General features: G+C 42.2%; 1 protein-coding gene and 1 long non-coding RNA gene across 2 annotated transcripts; both read right to left on the bottom strand.

Moving 5' to 3' along the window:
* Positions 1 to 4,669: 4,669 nt before the first annotated feature.
* LOC137591950 (uncharacterized) lies at positions 4,670 to 12,806 on the bottom strand. Its single transcript, XR_011034926.1, has 3 exons — positions 12,690 to 12,806; positions 11,896 to 12,092; positions 4,670 to 4,803 (listed from the first exon to the last, which is right to left on the bottom strand). It is a non-coding gene; the product is annotated as an uncharacterized lncRNA (long non-coding RNA).
* A 1,090-nt stretch (positions 12,807 to 13,896) lies between these two features.
* Positions 13,897 to 14,804, bottom strand: tcima (transcriptional and immune response regulator a). Its single transcript, XM_068311118.1, has one exon. The coding sequence runs from the start codon at positions 14,700 to 14,702 to the stop codon at positions 14,400 to 14,402; it is 303 nt and encodes a 100-aa protein (XP_068167219.1). The 5' UTR covers positions 14,703 to 14,804; the 3' UTR covers positions 13,897 to 14,399.
* Positions 14,805 to 20,746: the final 5,942 nt, after the last annotated feature.

The raw sequence follows: 20,746 nt of genomic DNA, 5'->3' as shown, positions 1-20,746 counted from the left end.
ACTTAAGTTTCTAAATAAAATTAAATTATCACAACATAATAACAACGTTTCTAATGATGACAGAGGATGGAGATTCTTATGTAAAGGGACCTGAATGTACAGTACCTGTGACCAGAGCACTAAGAAATCACAGCAGGCTAACTCACTGATGTTCCTCGGTGTGTTCACTAGGGGGCAGTGTTGGCTCAGCCTTTATTCTGACAGCGTCACAGGAAGAATGTCCCTTCATCACCATCTCAGGGTTCATTTTGTGCCTCTGTGCAGTAAAAATCAATTAGGAGGGAACAATAACGCTTAATGGACCAGAAAGAAAGAAGAACTGACCTCAATTAATGGCTTTAACTGCTCTTTGGACCAAGTGTTTGTAAAGTGTTGTGCTTAATGAAATATAAAGTGAAAGTGATGCGATTTAATTTGATATAACTCCTCTGTAGAAATAAGATTTTTTTAATGGCATCTACTCTGAAAAAAAATGTTGAAGTTTGTTTTAGCAAATAAAGCAGCCAAGTAGTATAACTGCTTGACTCATGTCAGGAAATAACTATTGATTAGTTGTACATTTGGATTATAATTCAAAAAAGGAAGAAAAAGGAAGACAGATGGGATATTGTAAATATTTAAATCGATAACACATTTTAATTGACTATTAAAACTATACCTTTGCCAGACTTTCTAGGTCTCCATGGTGGCGGCTATAAAACTGCATCATGTGAATTGTAGGATCCACGATCAATAGTCCATAATCACAGTGATCAGTTTCCTTTAATATCAAAATAAAAGTGCAAAACTGAAATGTGTGTTCCGTATTTCAAAATAAAACAACTTACTGGATGTGTTGTTATTCACTGAAAGAAAATAGCTAATGTTAGCATTCTCCCTCTTCCCAGCTCATATTAAAATAGTGTTGTTCACTTGTAAAATGTATTTTACAAACATTTGATTTAACCCTGGGAGCACACAGAACACACCAGACATAAACACGTCTGTCCTGAGCCGTTTTCCTGCTTCTTCTGCCTGTTTGTCTTTCCCCATGACAGACTATAGCACAAACAATGACTGTTGGAATTGGAACAAAGCACGAGGTAAAGAATCTGCATTCCAAATAAGGAGAAAATAGCTCTGGAGGCTTAAAGTAAACACAGGAAGTGTGAGTCTTTCCTTGCATTGAGATTATTTGTCTTGATTGTTTCACCCAGAAGGCAAAGCGTGTGTTGTGTCATGTGTGTAAGAAATAATTTATCATTGTTTGCTGCACAAAGAGAAATGCATACAATATAGAAGGAATTCCTGTAAGGGCTTTGACCAATAAAGGATGGAGTTTGACCACATGATGGGGTAATGACACCTCCTACAGGAAGCAGGAGCGCTGTGACTGTGTGTCCGTTAATGTATGATAGAATCTACCCCTGCTTATGGTTACTTCATAATTATAAGCTCTTTATGTAAAAGAATTCTCTGAATAAACAAATATTAGTTTTGAAGGAATGTTCAAAAGCAGAAAAAGAAAAGAAGATGACATCACCAGAACTGACCTGTTCCTGCCTCCTTTAATTCATCCCTTCGTTCATAATTCATTCAGTCTTGTCCAGACTCTTGATCAGATAGGCGTGTAAATATCATTTTAAGTTACTAGAGTCGGGAAAACTAAACATTAAACATCTTCTGGATCCAAATTTTACAAAGATTTGTACCAAATTAAACAAAAACCAGAATGTTAGAACTGAAAATGAATTACTGTATCTGCCCTCATCCAAATTTAATGACTTCTATTATAGTCTGTTATCCATCTTTGTAGTTTCACAGTCATTTGTTTCGTAGTTCACATGTAATCCTGCTGACATACAAAAACAAACAAAAAACAACAACAAACAAACAAAACAAATAGACACAGCATTAAAAATACTAGAAAATACACAACCAGCCACCTACAATGTGAGTCAAAAATGGTATCACTGAAAATGAAAGTAATTTTCCTGTGTTAACACTAGAGGGTGCTGTTCACCTTGATGTGACTGTTTCTCGGGCTCTAAATTATGGGTTAGTTTAACTTCATTACAGTCATTACACCACACTGGAAATGACCTAAAGCAGCAGTGACAGAATGATACTGGTCATGTGAGTGGGATCAGATCAACCAGTTAGAACCAGTTTCCCTGACTGAGATTATTCTAACATCTCACCTCGTTGCCTGACCTACTACAGGTATTAGACTGGGCCCAGTCCTTCCTGACATTATTGCTTTGCAAGTTTTAAATGTAATATGATGCTGGTATTGATCTTTATTGAAAACTATAGATAATAATGTAATGATATAATATAATTACAATAATATAGAAATTGTATATTTAAAAATATAAATATATAAATGTAAATATAATATGCAAAAATATTATAAATATACAATGAGAAATATTATATATAATATTTATTATTGTATATTTATAATAGTGTTGTATATTATATTTGTATTTATAATTTCATTTATATATTTATTACATTTTTATTACATAAATTATATATATAATATATAATGTATATAGTATATATAGTAAAAGTTTTATACATATATAAACAAAAATATAAATATAATATATAAAATCTAAAATATAATTATAACAGTAATATAAAATATAGATATAATATATAAAAATCAAACAAAATAAAATGATGTAGTGTATTTGACAAGGCAGTAGATGGTGGTGTAGCTTTTCCAAACTGACAGTAGGACAAGATCACACTGAGGCTGCAGCAAATCTACACTGGAGGACATGAGTTTCAGGTTTCATGACAATGATGGGGTAAAAGTTTCAAAAGTTTGCATATTCACCCCACGAAAAAGTCATTCTTGTGTGGAGGTGTCAGAAAAATGCAGTTTTTGGAGTGAAACGGCTGCTGCGTGATTGGTCCCAGGGTCACGTGACCTGAGTTTACCTTTCTGTTCTCCTGCTCGAACACTTTACGAAATGTTTTGCACAAAGTCAGGTCAGAAGAAATCACTGATAGCATCATTTGAAGTGTGGAAATCCAGAAGCTGACCTCGAAGCTGATAAGTGCAGCGTGTGTAAAGGAATGAGTCATGATTTGGTGAACAATAATGTGCTGAGTGTTCCGAACCTCGTCCGACATCTGCAGGCGTGGAGCCACCGACGAGGGCTTGATCTTTTAGCCGGGTCATTGATCCACAAAGCTGAGCAGGATTTGGACGATGGCGATCTCGGATTGTCTTTACGAGGCGTTTAGCATCAACACCAAATAAAGGAATTTATCTTTGGAAAGTTAACATCTCCACGTGGAAGTTGATTTCCACACAAAACTCCTCAGCACGATGTGCTCCATCTATTCTGGACGGCTGACAGCTGATCTTCTTATGGGCTTTGCTGGAGGTGCCAGGCTGCCTGGATAAACCAGCGATGTGTGCTCTACTACGCTCCCTCTGATTTGACCCACGGGGTTAATCTGAACAGGTTTGAAACCGGTTCTGGGGGGGGGGGTGATCCAAGCACATGCAAGATCCTCTGTGAGCTTCATTCTCTCCTGTTCCGAATACTGACTGAGGATTAAAGCTCTCGCCTCAGCTCGCTTTTTTGACTGACAAGAGATTATAGAATTTTTGGTTTGTTTTCATGTCTGCTGGCTTGAAATAATGAACTGATTTCAATCAAACTGGATGGATGGATGGATGGATGGATGGATGGATGGATGGACGGATGGATGGATGGACGGATGGATCCGCCTCACTCGTCCGATGACACACTGTCGTGACGTCAGTCACATTTTGAGATTCGGCCAAAGTACACCTGACTACTGCGCTGACGATAAGAGCGTTGGCTGCCAGATTTGGGAGAACGCCGCCTCACTATGACCTGATATTATTACAGGAACGAGGTATGCAAGTAATGACGCACTGTGGAGCGTAAGAAACACCTCAGGTAAAAGATAAAATTAGAATAGTTCGCTCATAAAAAGGCGGGAAAAGACAGACGACTGGTGAGTCTGGCCAAGTAACCCAACGTACACCTGAACTGTGTTGGGGATTATAATGCATAATGACACACACTCACACAACAGTTTGAATATATTCAAAACACACACACACACACACACACACACATCTCAAGCAGCTTTTACAAAATTGTATCTAAAGCTGCATAAATTATCTGAATGCATCTTTAGATTTATTACAGTAGAATAAAAATACAGTATTTTCCGCACTATAAGGCGCCTTATAGTGCGGAAAATACTGTATGTCTATGTGACTGTATGATTGGGGACAAACATGTTAAATAAATACTAAACTTTGATAATTATAATTATTTTGTGATTAGAATTCAACTTTATAAATATAATTAATCCTTTATAGGTCTAGAGACACCATGTGGTTGGAATATCCAAAGTGATCTTGAAAGAAACACTCACTTCATTTCACAAAGACATATTCATTTTTTATTTTTAGAATAAATGTTGAATGGTTTGTTGTTGTAGCAACGCTCTCCAACACTCCAGATCTATTTTAACACTGTTTATGTTTCAACAAATTTATTCTAAACCCTTTGAAATTTTTTTTTTTATCATATCCTGCAGATGGGGGGTAGTGGAGAACATCAGACCACATCTGACTCCCCCAGCCCTGACCCCATTAAGGACGCTCTCACGACAGTCGGACTCTTATCATGTGGTCCCGTCTGTCTGCCAAAGCCCTCGTCTTCGCTGTCGCTGGGGCAGATTAACGCTTCGACCAACAACCTGCTCGCTGTCACAGTCGTGTTGATTCTAAAGGATCCGACTCCTGCATGTAATCAGCAGCTGAACAACAGAACAAAGGGATGGGGACAATTTTATTACTATTAGTTCATGCTGCTCTGCAAGAATAAATAAACTATTAATCTCAGCTTGTTTTTACGGGGATTTGCTGTTTCCTCAACCACCAGCAGAAGGTCAAAGTTCAATTTCCAGTCAATCCAAGATCCAAGAAAAAAATCATAGGAAAACTGATAATGTCCTAATAATTTTAAAAAATAATCATTTTAATCATGCTGTTTAATTAGACAAACGTTTTATGAATGCATTGCAGCTTAATGGAGTTTAATTTTTTTAATTAATTTTTAAAAAATTATTTATTTATTTTTACAAAATATTACAAAAATAAAAAAAAATACAAAATATTAAATCAAATATTAAATTAATTTTATTCATGGAGCGCTTTTCATACAAAATATAAAAAAGGGGGTTTACAGAATTAAAAACCATAAACACAATTAAAAAGAAAAACCACATCAAAGGTAAACCCCTCCCTCCCTACATGCCAGACACACACATGAAATACTCGACTAAGACTGACAAAATGTACAATAGTTATTTTTTTTTATATCAAATTAAATTATTGCAACATAATAACAAAGTTTCTAATGATGACAGAGGATGGAGATTCTAATATGAAGGTATGGCTCACAGTCAGGAGTGTCACTTTGATCTGACAGCCTGGCCTGTCTTTTATGTTGCACGGTCACATGACCTCGAGCCCCGGTGGCGTACGGCCCCACGTTTGCTCATACAGACCAATCGAGCGTTGTGGGTTTCCTCGTTCGTTATCGACTTCCTGTCTGAGCCGATGGACGTCAGGAGCGCCAATTGTTGCGCTCAATTCACTCGGACACCGAGAAAAGTCCCGGTAGAAACCACAGGTGATTAACAAATTCGGCGATAGAGCCACAAACTATTTATCTTATTATTTATTATTATTTGTGGTAATTTAAACATTTATGAACCCCCCCCCCCCCCCCCATACTGACATTAAACCACCTTCTATCTGTATTACCTTTAAAACACTCTGATAGACTGTTTAAAGCACTTTTGTGTCTCACAGAAGTCCGACTTTCACAGAACGTAGCACACTTCCTGATGCCGTCAGCCAATAGAATGCGCGTGCGGTATCACGTGACTGCCTACCAAAAATCCGCAATGAGCAAAAAAGTTGAAATTTGAAGCCTCGGTCAGAATCCATGACAGTGAATCTTCCCTCCCAGGCCGGTCCATTGTCGCAGTGTTTGCTGTTCTGACCACTGGAAACCTTCTGATAACACGTGTTTGTTTTTCTGACTACATCGCTGGGTGGAAGGAAGTGTCCTTGAGCGAGTTACTGGATCCCAATTCACTCCCACTGTTCCAGTGGTGTGAGTCACTGTGTGAAGATCTACAGGTGGTGTGTTGCATTGCAGCCTCTGCCCCCCCCCACCCCCCTGTATGAATGAATGAATGACTTGCACTGTAAAGCACTCTGCATCAACTTGCCAAACCTTTTCAGGTCACGATAAATAAGAGTTTTGCCAACCGAATCAGTCCAATTGATCCGGACTCAATTTACCAGGTGAAATATCTGAAACAGCTGAGTTGCATCGGCGGGAGCAAAGATACTTTCTTGTAAAAAGGCAACATTTACCAAAGAAAACCTGACATTTCAGGTTGTATTACATCAACATGAATTATAATCGCGTTCTGGGAGGCTGAGCTGCTTTCACTGAGAGCTGCAGAGACAGAATAATACCTGGCTGCTTCTCTGTTGTGCACCCAGTGGAAAACCAGAGAGAGAATACATCCTCTCCTGTAAACACGGACAGGTTTTCACTTTTTTGAACACTTTGCAGCGTTTTGGTGCCGTGACAGAGGTTTGCTGTCCACGAAGCGCCTGTTTCCTCTCTGGCTGTCATGTTGTGTTCCTCCTCTGCTGCACAGCTCTGACACACTCCCAGCTTCCCTTTGGAGATAAACCCTTAGCAGTAAGCAGAGCCTCTATCACATAATCGCCGCCTTCAGTCTGAAAGCATCACAACCGGGTGAACAGAAGACATGCAAAGTGGTAGTTTTGCATCATCCAAATTGCATTGTGTAGTAGTTTCCTGGCTGCCAAACAAGGAAGAAAGACAAGATGATGAATGCAGGGGCCTGTAGGTGAGGGGGAGGTAAAGCGGCGGGCAGCTCCTTCATGGGGCGCCCCAATGAGCAGCTTATAAAGCGACGTCTTGCTCAAGGGCACCTCAGCAGTGTTCACCTCCCATCACCAGATCACGGTCTGAAATTTTTGCCTGACACGGGTCTTGAACTTGGCCCAAGCCAAGGACTGGAAATCATTTCACTAGTTATTGCATAATTAGCGGTAACTATATCTGATCCATCCCTTTAGTCAGATCCAAACCCAAATTTATTGGGGCGAACACAACTTTATGGAAATCCAGTTCGTTTTAGATCCTCTTACCCAATAAGCAGACAACTGGACTCCATCTGACCTCCATCAAGTAGAACTCCTGACCCCTCCAGGTGGAGATAATTGTTAGATAACTATCTGAGGGGTCACTACCTGTGTTTTATTGTTGAAATGAGAACAAACGGTAATAATCTATCAGTCATTTACAGCCAGGAGTGGATTCTGTGTTTGAAACCCTCCAAACGGCACCGTACCAAACTCACTGGCCTCTTCCACCTTATCTGTCCACTGGGCAGCCCTTCGATCTCTGTCATAATCGTGTTGACAAGCAATATCTCTGAAGACGTAATCAATGACAGGTGGCTCTCGTACAGCAGAGATAATGTTGACCCCCTGCACTTCATTACATCACACCTTTATTGCACTTCTTACCTGCAATCCCAGTGACGGTGTTGCAAGCTGCAGCCAAAGCTTTAATTCCATCCCATCTGATAAAATATGACTGGAATGAAGAGTAATCTCCGTGGGAAATGAGGGTGATCGACACGGCACAATTACATCAGTCAATAAAGATATTTAAAGTGACTCACCATTCAGCAGAAAGAGGCTGTGACTGCTGACGGGGGGGTTTTGCAATTCACTGTGATTTGACAATTTGAAAACTGATGTCAAAAACCTAAAATAAGCAGTCAGTCAAACGTACAGATAAAACAAAGAACCCGTGCAGAAATAGGATCTATTGTTTTCAGGACAGAACTTCCTTCACTGAGCGATGGATCGGCTGCACCTGCGGGGCGAGCGACAAGGGGGAGAGGGTGGAGGTGTGTGTGTGGGGGGGGGGGGCAGACTGAGCAGGACAAAGGGAGTAAGACACAGAACAATGGTAAGGCCTTGTGGTGGAACTGAAGCGAGACAGCATGTCTGCAGGGCCGCCCAGCCCCAGAAGGAACATCCAGCGCCACACAGGAAAGGGCTTCCTCCAGAAACACACACACACACACACACACACACACACACACACCGATGCAGACAAACGCAAACAATGGAGGCCCCCTCCATCCTGACCAGGCCCTGGACTCGACTCCAGCTCTAACTCCAGGGAGTCATCGCAAAACCAGCTCAAAGAACAGTCCGTCCCGTCAAGCCGAAGCCGAAGGTGAGCAAAGGGGTTGGAACGTTTCGTAGTGGAACCGGCCCCAGCGTTTATTCGCCTGTTAGTTAGGAACCATTCTGGTTTAGGCTGGTTTTTCTAGTTATCTCCTATTGATGGAAAAGCATTCAAAAAATGAAGCCGTGCTGCCGCCGTGACCTGAGATAACGGACAGGAATCACCATCGGCTCTGAGCTCCACCATCAGCTTCACAACAGACGACAGAAGTCATGAGCGACTTTCCTCTGACGGTCCGGTCTATACGTGTGGCTTTTTACGGTCGTCGACAGAAAGAACAATGCAAAAAAAATAATTAATTTTTGATTAAAAATTGTCATTTAAACTAAGTTGATTTACATAGTTCTTTGTTTATGCAAACATCTACGTCAAGAATCCATTTGTACAATGATCCGTTCTATCTTGCTCACATGTTATGCGTTAGCACCAGCATGCTAATGGTCACATTCAGCCTGAATGACTCCTACAGCGCTGCAGAAAGAAAAGCATGACAAGAATTTTAAGCCTTATATATTTTATGAGTTTGCGTTCTTCTATCCTGTTGAACTCGTCTTTGCAGGACTTGCTGGGAAAACTTGTTGGGGAAGTTGTTCCCAACTTGAGACCCATAGTCCATCTGCTCCATTGAACGGACTCACAGTGTCTATTGATCTTATTTTTTATGGTAATTTAAAAGTTCATGAACCCCCCCCATACTGATATTAAACCACCTTCTATCTATATTACCTTTTCCCATGATATTATAGACTGTTTAAAGCGCTTTTAAGTGTTTCTTTAATACACGGAAGTGCGCTGCGTTAAGTGAGTTTCAGAACGCATTGCACTTCCGGTAGCAGTCAGCCAATAGAATGCAAGTACGGTATCATGTGACTACCTACTAAAAATTGGCAATGAGGTGAAGAACAGGCCGTTCATTCAAGGTGCGCCTTATAGTCCAGTGCGCCTTATAGCCCAGAAAACACTGTACTGTACTTCCACAACAACGTTTCATCACGACGTCACTCCAGAGTCTGTTGTCGCTTTGGATTTAAGTTTACAAGATTATCTCATGTTACGTTTGTCCAGCTTTGACGTCATGAAGGGCAAAGTGTGGGCAAACCAAACCAGTTTGAATTGGAAAGAATTTAATCTAGCAAAACACACCACACTCCAACTCTTCCTCTCTACCCTATATGGTCACCTCTGGCCTCCATCCCATGTTTGTCACGAGGCAGCTGCAGGGACAGGAAGTGCAGCTGCCGCAAACCGCTAGCGTGATCTTAGACTGTCATGATGTTTCAACGTGTTTTGATTGGGATGTGAAGCGTCACTGGGTCTGCGCGGTGACGAGGGTCACCTCCAACGCACACAATACACCGACTCACCCACAAACAACACAGACGGACATCTGGACAAAGACTATCAATCACCAGAGATGCCTCGAATTCTAGGAATCCTGTTTCGGGTGCCAAGGCGTGAGTTTCATTTTCAGCTTTTGCGACTCCGGATGATGCCACGACGCACACGGGGCCCCCGCTGGGGGGAAATGTGTCAGACAGGCTGGCGCTTCAAGGAAAAACCTCCAACAACACTGCCCATTCTCTCCCTGCATTCTTCTTCTCCTCACATACTTGACCTTCTTCCTGTGGGGGGGTCTGACATCATCATCATCATCATCATCACCTCTTGATCTTTGCTCTGTCCCAACAGCCAACCAGCTGCTTCTGACACATGTGGGTGAAAACAGGGCAGGGATTCAATTATCACACACTCTCCTCACTGGGGGAGGCAACAGAGTAAAGATGCTCGAGGATTCTGGAGGATTTGAACGAGACACGCTAAACAGTCATCACGCCGGGCTCTACTTTCACTTTACGTAATGACCGACTCCAGACAAACGATTTGAACCCGAATTATCTCAGTGAGACAAGCGTCGCTCAGCGGAGTTAATCAGGTTCTACCCAGATGATGAAATGACTGATCCTATTGATTAATGATTGATACCAGAGAGGGGCTCAAACGGCCCCCAGCGGGGAAAGAAACTCAAATAACCCCTGAAATGAAAGTGTTAGATGTTCTACAAGATTACCAAATCCAGCGCTACCCTAGGAACCCTTAACTTTGGCCAAGATCAATCATTTTAATCTCAATCAAGTTTTATTTATATAGCACTTAATCACGACAACAGACATTTCAAAGCACTTTAACAGACAGAAAATCCCAACAGAACCTAATAGAACAAGCATAAGCGACAATGGTGGGGAAAAACTCCCTCATTGAGGAAGAAACTCTGGGCAGGGCCCAGACTCTTTTGGGCGGCTATCCGCCTTGACCGGTTGGGTGGAAAAGAAATAAAATGAAGATAAAGACAGGGTAAGACAAAGAGAAAATAAAACTTGATTGCACTTGATTGATCATGTTAATCTCAAATACAACACGTGTGATGTGGCTCAACATGCTTCATGTTCCTGCCTCTCTGCTCTTAGAAACTGCAACGCGCTGCACTTCCTTAATGTGGATCCAACCCAACCTCATGTCGGCTGAACTCCCAACTTGTTGTGGGAGAGATCAAATATAATATCATGTAATTATGGAGCCTTAAAATATTTTTGTTGAGGTGTTATCAACTGTTTTGTAATTTTTTTGGTCTCAGGTCTGTAACAGGGCTTCATGTCTGTGCATGAATGATTACATATAATGGTGTGTTTCTGCTGGTAACCTGCCACACTTGCTTTAAAAAGCTTCTTAAAATAAGTAATGGGAATAAAAGTATTTTTTTTCCAATGTCTGATAAATGCCTTTGTTATCATTTTAGTCACTTGTCTTTTCAGCGGAGATCCAGCACATTGGTTTGTTCTACTGACAAAATAAGATAAATATAGAATCCAGAAGATCCTTTTGTTAATGTGAAACCCGCCAAGTGTCCCAGCCCATCATTACACAAACCCAAGAAATGACTGGAGGTTGTGTGTTTTATGGCTGTGTCTTTCAACTGAACGCTGACTAATCCTAAGCCTGTGTACAGCTCATGCTTAGTTCCTCATCACAGACCTCGGCTGGAACCGGTCTGCGCTGGAATCGAGTCGGCTGCCACTCCCTGTGCTGTAATCACTAGTCTAGCGCCTCTCCGTGCCGCCTCTTCATGTCTTTGTCTTTTACACATGCACACACACACACACACACACACACACACACACACACGCATATAGACAGATGCATTTCTGTGAAAACACTGATGGTTAACCTGTCAGGGAACGCCTCAGAATTAAACCAACAGCTTTTCTTTGTTTAAGCAAAAGGTGTTACAGAAAGAACAGAAAGATCATTTTTATTATATATATATATATATATATATATATATATATATATATGCTAACCTTAGATATAGATATTTCCACACACAAAAATTTAAAAAATATACATTTCATGCACATACATTACAAAAAGCTGCATCCTTCACATATTCTTATCATATTCTTTTATTTTTACTCATCTTTTTTTATGGTCACGTTTAGGTAACGTTATTGTCCTGGTCCCGGACGGCGCTCACCTCCACCCAGCCTGATGCTCCGCCATCCAGTCTGAGTTGGTTCACATCAAAGCTTCACCTTTGGACTGATGAAAGGCAGGAAGAGGAGGGACCCCACCGGCTGGGGTCCAGCTCTGCACACGGCTGCCAACACCACAGACACAGGCCAGGACGTCTGCCCCGAGTGTCCAACATGTGGCTGGGAACAATTGTACTCCCTAAAAGGGGAAAAGGAGGTCAATAAAAAGCTGGCTGGTGTGAGAAACACGAGCCAGACTGAACCAAAAGATTACAAACTGGGTGATGTGTCGCCTGTTCAGCCTATTGGAAAGATTTAAAATGAAAACGTTTGATACACCTTCAGGCATTCTGAGGACTCATTTGATCTACTGTTAAATACCGATATGACTCAGATGAAAGTAATCGAAGCCACACTCACAATATTGAGCTATCTCATGCATTCATGGAAGTCAACTTATTATTTCGCTCAGATAGCGAAATAATAAGTTAAATTATTGAGCTCATGAACCTGTTTCTGATGGTTAGTCACAAAACTACTTTAAATTTTTATTTACTGGCGACAAACGTCCTGAAGCTGACACACACACACACACGTGTGTGTTCTCTGCATAAAAACCCCTTCACACACCTTATTTATTATACCACCTCCATATATATTGAATTAAATAATATTGAATCATTGAATTTTATCAATCTGATGATTCTATTTTCAACCATTTTCCTTCTTTTTATTTATTCTGAACATCTAATCCATGACTTTTGGACTTTTTCTTTGTGAAACCGACTGAACCCACTTCAGATGTGCTCTCTTTTGTTCCCTGGTGTTTACCCGCCGCTGATGGATCCACACCTGAGCGCTCGGTGCCTGCAGGCGACTGATACTGGAGCTTCACATGTGAGCAGCGCCTTGGTTCACACACATCCTCACACACACACACACACACACACACACACACACACACACACACACACACACACACACACACACACACACACACACACAACAACAACCAGAGAACTGGTTTGAACCAGCAGGGGAACTCACACAGCGAGGAGATTAAGCAGGGCATCCACTACACACACACACACACACACACACACACACACGCACACACGCACACACACACACACACACACACACACACGCACGCACACACACACACACACACACACACAAGCAGTGATGTGCTTTAAAATGGGCAGAATACAGTAGATTAATAACAGTTAATAATCAGAGGGGTGTGTGTGAGTGTGTGTGTGTGTGTGGGGGGGGGTGACTGTAACTGTCTAAACCCTGTAATGCTGCTTACACAGCCTCTTATCTAGAGAGCAATAAAGAGAGTCCTGCACAAACAAGCTGCACAGTGAAAGCCCCCCTCCCTGCCTGCCTGCCTGCCTGCCTCGCCCCCTCCCTCCTCGACCAAACCGAGCCAAACTGGTTCCCGCTGGTCTGGTGAAGCCTGTGTGATGCTGTGATGGGGAAACCCGACGCTCCTTCCATGAGTAACAGCGTTCCCTCCATCCGTTCCTCCGCTGAGTCAGAATAAAAAACCGCCTCATTCAGTCCAACCTGACCCTCCATGAATCAACACTACACTGGATGTTTCCCATCGCCATGGCAACCAGAATGGTTTGACCTCCCTTCTTTCACTCTGTTGGACAGAGGACAACTGAAAATGTTGAGTGACTTTTAGATCTAATCATACTTTCCTCACTATTTATTTAAAAAATTAGAAAAATATCATGACTTTAAATTCTAGGCCCCCGGCTGGAGGTTCGGTTTTCGTTTTGCACGCTTTGACTCCTCACTAATCCCTGAGAGCTAAAGGTCACAGTTTCACCTACTTTAATACTTCTATCCTTTAATCTACAATGAGGCCTCAGATGATACTTAATCTGCAGTCATTAGCTGGATAACCTGGTGAGATGAGCGGTAAAGCGAGAATTAATCCCACTCCCATAAATAAGAATTTAACCTTAGAGGTGTAAAGAAGGACAAACTTTTTGTATATTAGGTAATAATTTATTTTTAAAAAATGACGGACAAAGGAACATATAGATGACGTCATCGTGCTACATGTGATGCTGTAACACACTCACACACACATGAGTAGTGTTCAGATAACAAAAGTGAAGGCATGTGTTCAGGAACAGGCAAGTCGGTTCTTCGGCACTACAGTCTGGTTCATCACCTTCATCCATATCATCATCATCATCATGGAGGTCACACCTCCAGCATCCTCAGGAATGCGTTCATGAACAGTTCACGTCTCATCTGAGACGCGTCTTCCCTTTTTTTTCTTTTCTTTTTTTAATTCCCAGACGTTTGATCCACGCAGGACTCTCCTCCCGTGGTCCCCGCTGCGCGTCGCCCTCCAGGCGGCCAGCGCGTCCTGACGCACCCGATCCGGGGCGACAGGTGAGCCGCACCGCGGCCGTATAATAACAGAAAAAGCCAGTCAGGCTGGAAGCGTTTTCACATTCGACTCCCAAGAGAAAGACAGTCATCGTATTCTGAGCAGCTGCCGGAGCATCCCCGCGATCCGGAGGAACTTGTCTTTCTTCCGCTGCTTCAGAGCCATCAGCGCCCGGGCCGTCTCCTCCGGGTCCTGGGTGTAGGAGAAGATGCTCCTCACTCTCTCCTCCGCCTTCATGTCGCCCGTTTTCTGGAAGAGCCTCATCAGCGCGTCCTGGTTGACGTTCTCAAAAATGTTGGCCACGGCTTTCTTGCGGTGCGCCGTGTCGAACTTGTTGCCGTGGACCGACGGGCTGACGCGGCGACATTCGGAGGACGCGTAACTGGACATGTCGACTCTTTTGTTTGTTCGTTTTACGCGCAGGCTCCAACGCGGTGCGCTTTGGGTTGTCAGGAGCGCAGCGTTCGGCTGGTGCGTCTTTGGAGCTTGAAGCTGAGACTTTTATAGTCGTGAGAGGGAGGCTCGGAGCGGTGACGTCAGCAGTCGTGAGGCGGATTGGAGCGCCGCCTCTCGTGGCGCGCAGCCCGGAGAGAGTCCCACGGAGCCGGGGTCGCGCTCCATCCGTCCGCCCGGTAAACAACGAGCCGACAGGCGTTTGGATGCCAGCAGAGGAGTTGCAAATGCATCATGTTGGAATTTTAGTGACCATTTTCACGATTTTTATTCACTGGTGTTCACAAATTCATCAACCACATCATTTATGATGAAGATTTTTAGTCTATTAAAAATACAATTTGCAGTATTTACCGCACTATAAAGAATTTAAGTTTCTCAATTTCTTATAATCCAATGTGCCTTATGTATGAAAAAAGTTTTAAAATAGACCATTCATTGAAGATGAGTTCTCAGATGCATTTTATAATCCAGTGTACTTTATGTATGAGATTTTTTTTTAAATAGGCCATTCATCCAGTATTTGTTGAAAATACACTCACCACTACTTCTGAAGTAAAGGAACAATAAGAATAGAGTAGATTAACTTTATTATAAGGAAAATTTTTCTCCTGCTAAAGTTGCTTTAGAAAGAGTCCCAAACTAAATAATTTAAAATAGTACAAAGGCTAAATTTCACATCATTTTCAGTCAATCAACAGGGACAAAGTTCACCAGGCAGTGAAAAACTGTGTGTCCAGCAGTCTCAGCGTGTTCCTGAACGTCCTGCTCAGTGTCCAGGTACAGCATTCAGGGTTTGACCAAACACACTTCATAACATCAGAGGAATCCCTGAGAGGTGAGGAGGAAAATCAACACGGTGCGTCCCTGACCTTTGACTCCTCGAGCGGCGCCGCGTTTAAAACCAACGTGATCGGACGGAGGATATCACAACGTGGACTCAGCAATGCTTCAACACACACACACACACACACACACGGTGCATCAAGGCGTCCATGTTTGTGGTTTAAACGTCTTAACTGGAATAAAGTCCATCAAGGGTTTGTGATTTATTCTGCGTCGAGCTCTTCCTTGGAATCAGGGTTGTTTGACATGTGGTGACCACAGATGTGATGTGTGTGTACTTTCTTCTTTTCATATTTGTTAATCTAGTCGGTTGACGTGACAAAGAAACAGTTTATAAGGCGGTGAGCTCATTCAAACTGTTTGTGCTTCCTGTGTGTTTACTGGACGAGATGCTCATTTCCTGTTGGGACGTCCGTTCAGACTGGACGCGGCTCTGATGTAGACGTCGATGTTCCGATGCGGTGATATCTGTATTTACACATGGCCTGCAGTATTACCACTGACTACTGACTAGTTGATGTGTTTGGAAGGGCATTTACTTGCTAATTAAAGCAGGTTGCAACATTATTAGGCCATGCTGGTAACTTAGGTGTGTTTTCCGTGTTCTGAAAATCGCTACAGAAGATTTTATCTGCCTTTTCCAGTCATAGAGCTAAAAATACGTGACTTACACTTGGCCGTGAGGTGGGAGGGCTAGAAGGTGGGGGTGTTTATGGCTGGAGTTGACCCGAAGCTCTAGTCTGGCTGATCTAGGGGTGATAAAGCTGCAAGGCGTTCCCGCCTTTAGGTGCAACGCCTCATAAACAGCAGCGAGTGTCAATCTCATGCTGACGTAACCCTCCTGCTGTCCTGGTTGTCCCATCTCCAGGAATAATTCATAAAGCAGTCCCTTATATGGAGAAAACACCAGCAGGAGCCAGAACCAGCGGCCGCAAAGGGGTTTCTGGATGGGGCATTACGTCCTCCAGGGGATCTGCGGAATAGAACTATGTCTGGCATGTGGGCAACGACCTTGTTTGCACGAGTGGAATTACAAACTGGAGGTATTGTGGAGGGAAACAACAGCCAGATCCTCTCTGACAGCTTTCAGAGTGAACAATGTGTCGCCACAGGATGCCCGTCTCGTGCCGGCAGAGAAATCACAACTGGAGACAGAGAACATTAACGTGTCAGCTAGTGGAAAAGGCATATTTACGAGAGTCTCCCCGCCCCCCAGGATTGAAGGATCATGCGTTGCACAATGAAGCTCCAAGGAGTGGACGGAAACTGGAACAGGAGGGATGCCCAAGAGACGGGCTTCCTCCCTTCCTCTTTATCTATCCGAGATAAGATCGTGTCCACAAATGTTTAACTTTAGGCACAATTTACATAACAACTGTCCCAAAATAAAGTGCAGGTCGTAGATTAGAGCGGTATCTGTCTGGGATGGTGTTTCTGCCGTTCCCTCCTTGTTACGTCTGTTTATTTCTGCTCCGTCGCGAAGGAAATAAAATGTTGATCGCAGCAGAAACCTGTGCAGGAGTTACTCCAGCTCACTTATAAAAGTCTTGGGATGCTCTGAATGCTCTAAACTCACCACAGGAATGTTACGTAAGGCTCCGGGTTGCCTGACATTCCCAGTTTTACAGCCTGTACTCTGATATTAAACACAGGGTCAATAATCTTTATCTAAATCGGACATCCTGTCAAACCTTAACGCATTAAAAAGGTTACAGCTCCCCTGTGAGAGACATGAAGTCGTTTGTTGTCTTTTGCAAATAAAAGATTGTCAGTTTATCACAGAGTATTTATTCAATTTATTTCTTATTTATCATCATATTAATAGTCGGCCTCCAGAATGAATGTTAAGAGGTGAGGAACAGCGTGTGATACTGACGATCAATACATCATAAAATATCACGAATCAAAACATTTATCCTGAATCTTAAAATTATAAACCCTTCTTTGACTATGATCTATGCACTGAAATGATATGAAGGTTTCCTTGCTGTGGTTCTTAATTTATTTATGTTAATAACCTGACAAATTAAAAGGATTCATGTTAGAACAGAGAAACAAACAAACATGTGTTTTTTCTGTCTAATTGTGATGTTTGTAACTTGAATAAGTAATAAATTTAGAGTTATTTAACATTAAGGAGAAGTTACATTTATTTTACATTTATTTTACATTACATTAAGTTACTCTGAGATACATTTATTAGTTACACCTGGCCCTTCACCATAGGTTCACACACCACAGGTAACAAAAAAACGGCTTTATCACAACAGACTTCACAGGTCAGGTGAGACTTTGAACTTTGAGTCCTGCGTTTAAAACCGTCAGAAGATAAATGGAAATATATCGATTTAATCTTATCAACAACAAGGAGGTCATGTTTTAGCCAGTGCTGCTTTGTTTATCTCAATGTTTATCCATCTGTTAGAAAAGAACCTGATGATCCAGAACGTCTGAATTTACTGCACTGAGATAACAAATAATAATGATATATCTGCACTGAGATCAGACCAGAGCTGCATCATGGGTAAACTGAGCTGCTATCCCCATTCAGTCGATACATCAATGATGTTCTGGACGTGTGACTGTTACAGCAGTCAGTGCTGTCAGTTGGGTTCAATGCACCAGTAATAATGGTGAATAACGGCTGCACACAGGCTTTGTGTACACACTTGTTCCCGGCTGTGTTTACATCTGACTGAAGGGCCTCGCTGTACTCTGTCACCAGCGTGTGCCGTTAGCATGTGGATGGTTATGCAACGTTAGCACAGGAAAGGAGAAGGGAGTGAGTCTCTAGAGCACACGTGTCAAATTCAAGGCCCCGGGGGGCCAAATGTGACCCGCCTTCATCATTTTATGTGGCCCGCAAGGGCATAAAAGGTCAGTGTCTAAAAATAGATTAATAAAAAGTGTGCTCTAAACAAAAACTACATTTCCCACAATGCAATAATCAAGCCCATTTTGATCAAAGTTATATACACATATATACACACACATATTGTTTGATGTTATTTTTCTTTATTCACTTGGATAGTTTGATCCTTGATTGATGGAGTTCCACGTGTTTGACCATGTGTCAAACTCAAGGCTCCACATCATTTTATGTGGCCCGCGAAAGTATAAACGGTGAGTGTCTAAAAATAAATAGGTCAAAAGTGTGCTTTGAACAAAACTGCATTTCCCACAATGCAGCAATTCAGCCCATTGTAACACTGATGAAAATGTTTCGAACAAAGTTAACGTCCTAACTTGTGTCTGATGTTATTTTTCTCTATTGGTTGATAGTTTGATCCTTGATTGATGGAGTTCTGTGGGTTTAATAACCTGACAAATTAAAAGGACAAAAAAATATGAATGAATAGTATATTCAATTATTTAACATTAAGGAGTAGTTACATTTATTTTACATTACATTGAGTTACATTTACTTACATTTATTAGTTACATCTTGCCCTTTGAGGACAGACGTTATGCTGATGTGAACCTTGGACACCCCCGCTCTAGAGGAAAGGTGTTTGCGGGTGAATGCAGCTTCTTATAACACATGGCCAAAGGGAAGCGGTGATTCTGAACATTACTATTACTAACATTAACCAGCACTGTGGGTGTAATGTCTCACAGAGGAGCGGTAACATTTTGACTCATTAGGAAATAGCCCTATTATGGCTAGGGTGCATTGTAAGCAGAGGAGGGGGGCAAAGTATTTCAAATATTGTAAATTGATGCTGGAAGTAGGAGTTAATCAGAGTTCCCAGAAAAAGAAGATTTGGACGGGAGTAGAAGTTCATGATGAGACATCGCAAAAACCATAAACCCAGCGTGGTTTAGTCTGACTGACACCGTAATGATCAGACGACGCTAAACAACACAATTTAACTTCATGTATTTTTTTTTAATGCAGCTGCCTCATAAAAAAAAAAAGAGTTTAACCATCTTCCTCTGTTTTGATGTCTTGCTCATTTCTTACATAGAAGTCTGAGGGTAATTGTTCTGAAAGCTTCTCAGAGGGCTTCAGAGGAATCACCAGGTTTTTCTTTTAATGATGCAGGTTTGGAGGGTTTCACAACCTGCTGGTGTGGGAAGCATCCGAGCCACAACAGGCCCAACGCTAACACTTTGCACGCAATGTAGAGTTCATGTTTCCTCTTTATTCTGCTCCTCTCTCATCCTCCCCCCTCTCCCCCCCACCAGGAACCGGACGGTACATGCAGATTAAGTGACTGAACACCGAGGCACTATTACACTGAACCGGCTTGATCCGGCTGCAGCCGTCCGCGTCACGGCTGGCTGCACCGCTGGAGCCCCGGGGCAACCTTCACTGTACATCCATCCACACGACGCCCCCCAGTCTGGACGACCGCGTCCGAGTCAGGTGGATCGTATTGAGGTCACCGTCATGCCGGGTGGCGCTGAAAGGACAAACCTGCCTGACCTCTCTTCACCTCAGGGGTGGATTGTTAACGCGAATGCTTTCCTAAATGCACCCACAGCTGCTTTTTGTTTTCTCTCACACATTTTTTTTTTAGATGAGCTGCGGTACACAAAGAATGTCTTCATGCCTTTAACGTAAACCCTTAAAAAGCAGCGTTTTAATGGACCGAGGTTGGGTCCATTAAAACACTCCTTTGGGTTCCCAGAAAACGAAATGCCATGACTTTAAGCATCCTCTGACTTTCATCCTGTCACAACTGTCACTTCTTCAGGATGAATTTAACTTCAAAATATCCTACGAGTCAAGACAAAACATCATAATGACTTCAGAATTAACATTAGCTACACATACAGGGACTTTGACTGGAGTTTGCATTGCACACAGGGTATTTACACAGGAATAGAGAACTAGATAATAAGTTGAAACTATGCAGGATGTCTATGTTCACTTAATTTAATATATTTACAGAACTTAGAGTTCTACTCTACGTATATGTGTGTTATATTCTGCTTTCATGACCAACCATATTTCAAGCTAATGTGTCTGTTTCAGTAAGCGTTTCCATGAAATTAAATGAACTTTGCTTTATTATCCCCCATAGGGGGAAATTATCTTTCTACTCTACACACACATTGTTAGTCACGTGTGTGTATATATATATGTACATACATGTGAGCACAGCCCCATAACAGACACACACACACAC

The sequence above is a fragment of the Antennarius striatus genome, chromosome 3, assembly GCF_040054535.1.
Source record: "Antennarius striatus isolate MH-2024 chromosome 3, ASM4005453v1, whole genome shotgun sequence".
Taxonomy (NCBI): domain Eukaryota; kingdom Metazoa; phylum Chordata; class Actinopteri; order Lophiiformes; family Antennariidae; genus Antennarius; species Antennarius striatus.
Note: the sequence above shows the minus strand (reverse complement) of the source record. Positions and strands in the feature narration are given on the sequence as shown.

What these genes read in the sequence shown, in the direction of transcription:
- tcima (XM_068311118.1), bottom strand. Translation starts at nt 14,702, where the DNA reads ATGTCCAGTTACGCGTCCTCCGAATGTCGCCGCGTCAGCCCGTCGGTC.